We start from the raw sequence: 10,605 nt of genomic DNA, 5'->3' as shown, positions 1-10,605 counted from the left end.
ATCCAGGGAGTACTGATTATTTATCACTTTTCCTTTGGATATTTATCACTTTGGATGTATAAAAACACTATTTCTGTCATCCAGCTGCTTGATAAAACTAAATTAATGTGCAAATATCTTCTCGTGTAGCAGCCTAAACCATTAATTATTTAGGGTTCGGTACGTTTTTGGATAATTCATCTGCCGTCTGATTGGCTATTTATGGCAGATGATAGTCATATTTTTGAATGTGCAAGTTACACTGAGACTGAGACAGCAACCCCACACTAATCCTCATGAGTAAGTCTTTAACAGTTTGTAAATTAATCATCCAACCCCCCCCCCCCCCCCCCCCCCACACACACACACACACCCCGTCAAAAAGCACTCATGCAGCTGCGACAGCCATTGCCAATAATCATAGCAAATAATAATGTAAAAGTGTTTCCAGAGCTAAAAATACCAATTCAAATATAATTTATCAAAACTAGCTATGCTACAGAGATAAATAGGGTTACATTTAAAAATACTGATAATACTAATTCTGTATGATAATTATAACACCCCCCCCCCTCCAATAAATAAATAAATAAATAAAGACAGTAAGAGAGGATAAAAAAAAAATGTTTGAAAGTTCAACATAGGACAGAGAGGCTCTAAAGTGTGAAATTAATGCAACGAAGGAGTTTGTCCTCAGCTGCAAGTTGACTGCTCCCGGTGGTCTGCGTGTCCTCAGGACTTGACATGGATTGACATCTTGTGGCCACAGTCAGACATTGCAACCAGACACAGCCAGCATCTCATCTCTTCCGCATTCAGCTCTCCATGTTGTCAGCGTGACAGCGCACCAAAAGACTTTTTTAATCACCAGTGTTTTTGTTCCCTTACTGGTCATCAGCTACTCTGTGCGGTGATTAATGAGCTATCAAATCATAACCTCCCCAGTGTCGAGCCAGCTGAAAATAGAATCTGCATAGAACTTTTTTGCTCCAAAACAAAATCAATTTTCCAAAACGTTTTAATTGAAAAATGCTTCAAATCGAAGAGATAAACGGTACATTTAGAAATCTCTTTATTGATGTCTATTCTTCTTATTATCATGCTTTAACTTTGGGTTTAAAATAAATGGTTTCCTGTGTTATTGGGGCTCCCTCTGAAGAGCGAGCAACTCTCTCACAGTAGCTACAGGACTCGCCTTTGATATCTTCAGTCCATCCATCCATTGTCTATACCCGACTATCCCTTCTCGCGGTTGTGGGGGGGGCTGGAGCCCATCCCAGCTGTGAACAGGCGAGAGGCGGGGTACACTCTGGACCGATCCTCCAAACAGTTGGGTACTAAAACTACTCGCTAATGTTCAGGAAAGGATCTCAGGGGTGTGTCGTGCAGCCTGCGCGACTGCGGATGAATCCTTCTCCTTGGTGTGCGTAAAGCGCGCACGACGCACGGCAGCAATGTGTTTGATGCAATCCACCAGCAGATTTCACAAGACGTTGCTGAGAGACCGGAAGAGCAGTAAGACATCCAAGTTGCACGACAATCCAGAGGATCTTAGTTTTTCATCTTGTTAATTGATATGGAAACCACGCGCGGGGTGCAGGCGGCTCTGTCTATTTGAGGGGATCAAATTTGTTTTGTGCCGACTTGGAGCCACGTGTTGGCAGCCCGTAGTACTATAAATATTTTGCTGTTCCTGCCTGAGAGGTAAACAAAAAAATATTAAGACCAACAAACCACAGAAGACTGAGGAGGCGACAGGTGAGCAGGAAATGTGCGCGTACTTTTCCCTCCGTTAATGTAATCTTAGAAATGAGCAGATCAGTGTTGATTTTACCTTTAATGTTTGTATTTGGGTGCAAAGAGGTGACGCCAGGGCAGCTTCATTAGAATATAATATATATGTATGTATTTTCACGCTCTCAGCAACATTTGAACCATCATGGCTCCACATCCCATAATCCAGGCAATCATCGACTTCTCAGCTGGAGCGATAGGTGAGTTAAGTGTATGACCTGTTGTTTCTAATGGAAATCTCACCCACCGTGAGTCTGCGTGCCAAACTGTATACAGCCGAGGAAGCACGACAAGAAAAATGGTTCAAACTGTTCCCTGGACTTTGCTTTCCTCTCATAAGCCACGATATCAATTTTTCCTCTCTTGCTGAATCTCAGTGAGACATCTCTTGAAACTCTTCCTCAGGGGGTACAGCTTGTGTGCTGAGCGGTCAGCCGTTTGACACCTCAAAGGTCAAGATGCAGACGTTCCCGTCGATGTACCGCAGCTTCGTCCACTGCTTCGTGTCCACCTTCAGGCAGGAGGGGCTGCGTGGTCTCTACAAAGGCACCACGCCGGCCCTCATAGCCAACATCAGTGAGAACGCTGTGCTCTTCTTGAGCTATGGTCTCTGCCAGGATGCAGTCCGCTTTGTGTCCAAGATGGAGAAAGGGGCCGATCTCAGGTTTCACACTGACATTTCCGTGTGTTAATTTGTGTCTCCACAATAAGAAACTCAGCATGACATCTTAGAATTGTCATACAGTAACTTTTCCCTGCTAATTTAGATATAATCAGAGGTTCAAACTCATAAAATTTGTGTCCTGCAGCACAGACCAGTGTCAGATTGAGAATTTTAAAAGGTTTCTCCTGAAGATGGATTACTTCTGAGGCAGTATTACAGCCGAGGATCGACCTCAATATCACCCACTTCTGAAGCCAAACTTCCTGTATAGGCTTCAGAGGAGACAGTGAAGTCGAAAAGAGAAAAAAAAAAAACCTTATTATTTGTAAATTAAAACAGATTAAATACTTTTTCCATCTGAAAGGCAGGTCACAGCGCCATCATCTGCCTCTGAACACATATCACCATTTTGAACAAACCACTGAATTTTATCATTCCTTTCTTCTACGGTACTTACCTTCATTGCTCATCAGTGATATTCAGAAGGCATCTGCCGGCTCCTTAGCCTCCATCTTCTCTGCCATGGCCTTGTGCCCCACCGAACTGGTGAAATGTCGTCTGCAGGCCATGCACGAAATGGAAGCGACTGGCAAGATCGCAAGTGGACAGAGAAGGTGGGTGTTGGCAGAAAGGGACACTGGAGTGAGCAGAAGATGTTTCGTTTCAGCTGATACACGTTTGCCTGTGCTTTGTGGCTTCAGCACAGTGTGGACAGTAGTGAAGACCGTGCTGAAGACAGATGGTCCTCTGGGTTTCTACCAAGGACTGACATCCACCATCGTGAGGGAGATGCCAGGTTACTTCTGCTTTTTTGGGGCGTATGAACTGTGTCGGTCTAAGTTTGCACAGTACATGGACACGGACAAGGACAGTATAGGTATGCTTATATTATTTTCCATTTAATTGAGATATTTTTGTTGTTTCTGATGTGCGTTTGTTTCTGTGATCTGCTCCCACAAAATCATTTTGGTCTTTGTAGGTGCTCTTGCGCTCATGTTCAGCGGTGGATTTGGGGGAGCTTGTCTTTGGCTGACGGTCTATCCCATAGACTGCGTGAAGTCCAGGATCCAGGTGTACTCCTTAGCTGGGAAGCAAGCGGGCTTCATGAAGACCTTCATGAGTATCATACGCACGGAGGGTGAGATTTGATCATTAACTTTTAAATAGTTTTCAGCACAGGGGAGCACAACTGAACGATTTACGTCACATGACCATATAATCACAGTTTGAGGGACAAAAACTACGTAGTCAGGTCAGTCTTGGTTCAGTCGAGAACAGTGCTGTCAAAACTTCACATTTTAGACATTCAAAAATCAGAGTTAACCTCTGCAGAGACACACCTCTCAACTTAAAATCACCAGTTGAAACATTTGACATAGTTGAAATTGCTGAAGTGCAGTCAGTGGAAATAAATGAACTCAGTTTAAACAACAAGCGCTGGGAGCTGCTGAAATGTTAATTGAAGAGTGAGAGATGAAAGCTCTCGGGATGGGCAGGACTGTCGGTACATATGGAAATTTAAAAAGATGAATCTGGTCTAAATTCATCCATTCACCGTCTTTTTGTTGTTGTTGTTGTTGTTCCAGATCAGAGCAGCCTCTAGCGGGATATTTTTATTCCACTGTTCTCTGTTTACTGTAGACATTATAGTGTGTGGAAAACCACAGTCTGACCTGATTTGCACATCTAGTTGAATTTTATCTGTGCATCTCATCTCTGTCTGCATGCTTAATGCACTGAGTCATGGCCACACATTGCACCATCTGCACCATCTGCACCATCTGCTGGTGCGATGGGGAGATGCACAGAATAATTTGGCCTCAAAGTGACACAAATGAGGCTGCATCAGCCAATCACACTGATCCTGGGAGGGCGCTTAATTCAAATGTCAGAATTTAAATGTCAACTTGTGTAATATAAACTTGCATAGGGATGAACTTTGACAGCTTAAGCCTCTCTCTGACATAAAACCTGATCAAAAACTACAAAAGTAGCCTTGAGTGGGTTGGCTGAAGTAAACTGGTCGACTGTGACGCAGATTGTGGATGCATCTTGTTGCTGATTGACTGTCTTGTCCCACAGGCTTCACCGCTCTGTACTCTGGCCTGACTCCGACCATGATACGCACCTTCCCTGCAAACGGAGCCCTCTTCCTGGCTTATGAGCTCAGTCGCAAGTATATGATAGAGATGGCTTCTTCCTGATGTGGAGGATCTTTACACTAAAGCAAGTATTCTGCTGAAATCCCGTCTTGTCCTCTGAAATGAGATGACTATAAGTGTTATTGTGTCTTAAAGTATGACTTGATGCTTTTTGTATGGCTGCATTTGAGTATCTTGTGAACAAAATGAACAGGGTTTCCTTACTGTGCTGGCCGCAGTAATTTAGAATAAAGTTTTATCCAAACATCCATGTCTGTGTAATAAGACGAATCCTGTTAACCAGCTCATCATTTTCCACCTTCCACCTAATTTACTAAGAAGCCATGTATTTGATATGAAAACAGATGAAAAGTGGATGAAAGGAAGTGAAGATGCTAAAATCAGAGTAGAAACACGGTTCTGTTTTAACTGATCTATAACAACGACCTTCAGTCATTTTGGCTTTGTTTTCCATTTTCAGTGTGTTGAGTTCAGCCTGCCTGCTCTCACTAAAGTACAGCGTGCTCTTGCAGCAGAAAACCTTTTGATGCATGACAGTAAAATCAGTCCAAAACCATACTCTATAAAAAGATATATGTTGATAAGAATACAAATTCTAGATGATAACTAAAAGTAGTACTGTAGGTCAAAGTTTCTCTTTTTCACACGCTGGTTGTCACAGAAAAAATGAATAATGAAAGTAGGAGGAAGTGAATCTTTTGTCTTTCCTGGACAAGATTTAGAAAAAATTGCACCTTCTAGGAATTCTGAGTAATCGTGTATGGTGGAATATACAACAGATTTGTCTGTCCCAAAAAAGGAAAGCCACATTTTTTCTTCTTTAGTTTGCATTTTAAACATATCAGCTTCAACGAAATGGGCAGCCTGTTGAGTGTGTGTGTGTGTGTGTGTGTGTGTGTGTGTGTGTGTGTGTGTGTGTGTGTGTGTGTGTGTGTGTGTGTGTGTGTGTGTGTGTGTGTGTGTGTGCGTGTGTGTGTGTGTGTGTGTGTAGTGCTGCAAACAGCCTGGATTCACATGCACCCATCATGTAGTGCAATGAGCTGGTTGTCATGTGACCAAGTATCATGTGACAGTTGATTAAAGCGACTCACTGGAAAATGATGGCAACCAGCAGCTCGCATGTCACACACTGTCTACTGCAGCTTCACATGACGGCGGTGACTTGGTTTTTACTGTGCAGTCGGGCTGTTTCACACACTCTTCGTTATGTATTGTGACTCTCAGTTACACAACACTGCTGCTAAAACCTGCAGCATTGTACATCTAAGATATATTTTCTGTGGTAAATTTTGGTGTCCTCCACCTCCCTCCCCTCTCTTCCTCTCTGCCACACACATGCTTTGTCAGTGTATTTCTCCCTCTCCTGAAAACTCCTTGCACAGTGTAAATGTGGGTAAACTTCCATGATAAGGGAGGAGACACATGAGCACGATCACATCTTCTTGTGCCTGCACCAGCTCTCATGTTTCACGACTTGGATGCCACCTATTGTTTATTCATAACCTGCACTCAACAGGTGTCAGACTCCTGGACGTGAATGTACGAGCATAATGGGAAAGCACAAGAGCTGACTTTAAGCTTTCCAATACAGGAGCCGCATAGAGGCTGGTTATGCTCTGTGGTTCATGTTACCTGTTGGCACCCACAAGAGTCCAAGAGTCACACACCAAGTGGGAGTTGATGTGTGTGTGTCTCACGCTCATGAAAAGCAGCAGGGGATGAGGGACGGCAGCGGGCCACACCCCAGAGGGACAACAGACAGGTAAACAAGTGCAGCGCTGCTCCACTCGCTCCGTCACACCGACAACATCCTCACTAATGATCTCAACGACGTCCAGCACGGCCGAGATGGTTACACAAGGAAAACTTCAGATCAGCGCCGTGGAGAATGTCGAAGGTAAAGACTTCTTAGGGTCTTTCACTTTGGTTGTTAGATGTGAAAAGTTTGTTTTGACGTGTTCACCGGGGACCTCAATTGAGGGGGAAGCGTGAATTATTCAGGGTGAACATTTCAGAGATGATAGATGTTCTATGAGGGCCGAGTGTGTTGTTTTAAGGGACCCAGGAATTGGAGAACACTCTGACACAGCACTACCTGCTGGATGTTTAACTGTCTGTAAAGCATTTATTTATTTATTTTTTTACTTAAAATGTTCATTTTTATTGAATGTCTTTAGTATTTGACACTGATAAGTTGTTGCACCATGATGTCAGCAGGTATGAATTAGATAAATATATAGAAAACTATACATATTTGTAAGCTATAAACAGAATATAATGGTCTAAACAAGCAATCAATTAAACAACATTTTCCCCAAAATATTGAAGTTAAATGCATAAACATTTAATATGTATTAAGCACTTTTTTCCATCAGAAATGTTTCACTAACCTAACAAAGCTGAAGTCAATTCATGATCCATCACACCGATTGGCTGGTGGAATTGCTCACCAGCCCCCTCCTTTAACAAATCACGCCTGATTTTTTTATTTGTTTTATTTTTCACTCTTTATTTTTTGTTTGTTATTAATTTTTGTAATCTTCTTGGGATTGAAACTTAATCCTTCACTGCTCGTTTTCTCAAGAGATCATATATACAGGCTTGCATAGGTGAGCATTGTTACATGCGATGTGATGCAGAACATAATGATTAAACCACCGACAGTATAAACAACGTATTGTCAATTGTTCATATTTGTGTTTCCATATTTAGTCTTTTATTGTGTTTTCCAGTGACAGCACTCTGAGGACAAGTTTACAATGTCCCATGTTTGTCCCTCAGCTGTAATTAAATTGTGCTGAGCAGTTTGTTGATTGATTGATTGATTGATTGATTGATAAGCAGATTGACAAAAAATGCACTGACAAGTTCTGTTCACTCATTTTTTGTTCATCTATCAGGCAAAAATGGCAAACATTCGCTGCTCCCGCCTCCTCAAATCCAAGCCTTAGCCTATTTCTCTGCTTTGTCTTTGTAAATTGAATATCTTTGGGTTTGGGACTGTTGTAGGTGGCGTCTTCCAGTGCAGTGGCTTTTGTTCATACAACATGCAGTCAAAACCCAAAGATACATATTAAATTTACAACGGCAAAGCAGAGAAAAGAGGCTCAGATTTGAGAAGCTAGAGCCAGCGAATGGCCTTTTTGCTTCATAGAAAACATGCGTTTGAAGATGTCATCTCGGGCTCATGAGGATTGTTTTGCATTTTAAACTATTTTTTGTAATAGCCAGTTGCAGTCCTACACCCACTGAAAAATCTCCTCTTAAGACTAGACATAGACCAGACTTCCTCTAATATCCCCTCTGTAACTGAACTCCATCACAGTGGAAACATTTTAAGGATGATAGTTCAGTGGCTCCACACAACACTTTGTGACTCAGGTGGATTTGAAGTTGCGTGACCTCCCTTAGAGATTAATTACATTATCAGTGACAAATGAGTTGTGCGACTGTGTTATGTCTCGCTGCCTGATTGCACAAATGCTTTGCCACCTTAAATAAAAGGCGCTGTCCCACTGGAACATATTACATTTTAATTGTGTGAAAAAAATGACAACCCTCTTCGGATTTAAATGCAAAATAGTGAACCTCTCTGACCTCCAGTGCAAGCGTACAAAGTGTTTTTTCCCTCTCTCGACAGATAAAAACTCAGGGAGTCTGGGATGTTTCGGTTGGCTGTTGGTCCTCATATCCCTCATCTTTATAGCAGCAACCTTCCCGCTCACATTATTTATGTGTGTTAAGGTGGAGTATTTTCTCATTGCTGTACACTGCTGATGTGGATTAGACTAGTATTTGTTTCTGGAGGCTGAAACAGACAGCAGCGTCTTTGTATTGGACTTGCTGGGGCTTTATTTTTATGTCAGTATTCACTGCTCTGGAATTTGACTGTTTATATGAACATTTTTTAGCTCCCAACCAAGTCTCAAAATTTTTCCTTGCAAATTTTTGGCAGGTAAAGCCAAGCTAAGTCTATCAGTCTGACTTTCAAAGGTTTATAAGCTTGTTATTAATTCGTTAAGGTGACGCACAGATCATTTACAGTAGTCACATATACACTCTGTGTCTGTCTCTGATGGCATGTTTTTGTTTGTAGAAAAAATACCTCCGTGTGTGTGTGCTTTGTTTACCTCAGCCACTGCACCAAAGTCAGAAATTTTCCAGTGCTACCCATATTGGCTTTAAGGCAGAGTGACTCATTTTTAAACTCATTTCAAACTCAGGTAATGAATGACTAAAATGTGCAGACATGGTAGATATGACTGCGGTCTGAGAGAAACCACCATCATCTTTCTTTTCTTTCTTATGTTCCCTCTATGGCTGCTGTGTTTCTAACACACAGATCGTGAAGGAGTATGAACGAGCGGTCATTTTCAGACTGGGCCGGATCACAGACAGGAAACCTAAAGGACCAGGTTTGTTCTCCGATCACAAAAAACACATTTGCTTCCCAGTGGAGCTGAATAGAGGAAAGCTGTTAAAAAATTGATGTCTAGTTTCTATAAGCTGACAGTGATGCATGTGATGGATCTTTATTCTTTGCAGGACTTTTCTTTGTTCTGCCCTGCACTGATAACTTCGTGAAGGTGGACCTGAGAACTGTGTCCTTTGACATCCCTCCACAAGAGGCAAGTTCTTTGCATTTACTCTATTTGCAGCAAAAGTGTGAATTTCACTTGTGTCTCCTGTATCACAGCGTCTCTGTCATTAATAAAAACTGTTGGTCATCTTCCGGGGTGATCAGAATTATGACAGCGTGGTAATTGCCGCTTTCTACCATGCAGATCCTAACCAAAGACTCAGTGACAGTGTCTGTGGACGGCGTGGTGTACTTCCGCATACACTGTCCCATCTCATCTGTGGCCAACGTGTCCAACGCACACTCGTCTACACGGCTGCTGGCTCAAACCACCCTGAGGAATGTGCTTGGTACCAAAAACCTGGCAGAACTGCTATCTGACAGAGAGGGCATATCACTCAGTATGCAGGTGAGGATGAACTGTGTAAAGGTTTATGAGGAGCCGGAGGGCAGGAGAGAGTTGGGAATCTTGCATTTAATGACTGGTTGAACAGAAAATCACAGCTCATTTTTGTTCTGGTGACGCCTACATTAGTTAAAATAACATTGGAGCCAATCAGTGTTCACCAAACGGCTCCTGTAAGCTTGCTGTGCAGCTGTGGGTGTTAAAAAGTCCAATCTCTCCCTCATTACCCTCCATGTTCTCCCTATAATGATCTGAGTTTGACCAGGTGCACAATTTCTACATCTAAGAGGAAAGATGTTGGTGGATATTTGCCTCTTTACAGATCCAGCAGACATGGAGCAACTTAATCATCATGTTTCTAAGCAACTGATGAACACAAATCCAGAGTTCACTCTCCTCATACCTGTAAAAATACTGTCCCTGTTTCACCAGCTGTGGTTAACTCAGTCTATGGTGGCTTTATCTGCATAAAACTGCTGTTATTTGTGTGACTGAATTATTTGTCATAAACAATCCACTGCAGGAGGCCCTGGATGAAGCCACTGATCCGTGGGGTATTAAAGTGGAGCGTGTGGAGATCAAGGATGTGAAGTTGCCTCAGCAGCTGCAGAGAGCCATGGCAGCAGAGGCAGAGGCCAGTCGGGAGGCCAGAGCAAAGGTGAAGAGGGAAGATGGCAGAAGATTTAATTTAATTTCCTCTTGATGCACTCCATCTGTGAAAAAGGAAGGGATGCTGGGAGGGAACAGCTGTACAGATAAAGATTGTCTGCCTGTGTTTCAGATCATTGCTGCAGAGGGTGAAATGAAGGCCTCCAGGGCTCTGAAGGAAGCCTCTCTGGTAATTGCGGAGTCACCTTCTGCTCTCCAGCTGCGATACCTGCAGAGCCTCAACTCCATCGCAGCAGAGAAGAACTCCACCATCATCTTCCCTCTGCCTATAGATATGCTGCAGTGTTTTATGCAGAGGAAGTGATGATTCTCATAGCCAGCAGTTACAAGAGCAAAACTCACTATTATAATT

The 10,605-nt window shown here is 42.7% G+C and overlaps 1 protein-coding gene across 1 annotated transcript; it reads left to right on the top strand.

Annotated features, from left to right (window-relative positions):
* Positions 1–1,661: 1,661 nt before the first annotated feature.
* LOC139335948 (uncharacterized) lies at positions 1,662–10,557 on the top strand. Its single transcript, XM_070969731.1, has 15 exons — positions 1,662–1,737; positions 1,903–1,973; positions 2,179–2,437; positions 2,911–3,051; positions 3,139–3,314; positions 3,417–3,575; positions 4,520–4,629; positions 6,309–6,361; positions 6,438–6,496; positions 8,240–8,343; positions 8,942–9,014; positions 9,145–9,227; positions 9,384–9,587; positions 10,108–10,242; positions 10,366–10,557. The coding sequence occupies exons 2-15, from the start codon at positions 1,919–1,921 to the stop codon at positions 10,555–10,557; spliced, it is 1,803 nt and encodes a 600-aa protein (XP_070825832.1). The 5' UTR covers positions 1,662–1,737; positions 1,903–1,918.
* Positions 10,558–10,605: the final 48 nt, after the last annotated feature.

The sequence above is a fragment of the Chaetodon trifascialis genome, chromosome 9 (genome assembly GCF_039877785.1).
Source record: "Chaetodon trifascialis isolate fChaTrf1 chromosome 9, fChaTrf1.hap1, whole genome shotgun sequence".
Classification (NCBI taxonomy): Eukaryota; Metazoa; Chordata; class Actinopteri; order Chaetodontiformes; family Chaetodontidae; genus Chaetodon; species Chaetodon trifascialis.
Note: the sequence above shows the minus strand (reverse complement) of the source record. Positions and strands in the feature narration are given on the sequence as shown.

Coding starts and splice junctions, on each gene's coding strand:
- LOC139335948 (XM_070969731.1), top strand. CDS start 1,919: ATGGCTCCACATCCCATAATCCAGGCAATCATCGACTTCTCAGCTGGA. Junction 3,052..3,138: donor ATCGCAAGTGGACAGAGAAG/GTGGGTGTTGGC, acceptor TTGTGGCTTCAG/CACAGTGTGGACAGTAGTGA. Junction 4,630..6,308: donor GCAAGTATATGATAGAGATG/GCTTCTTCCTGA, acceptor GCTCATGAAAAG/CAGCAGGGGATGAGGGACGG.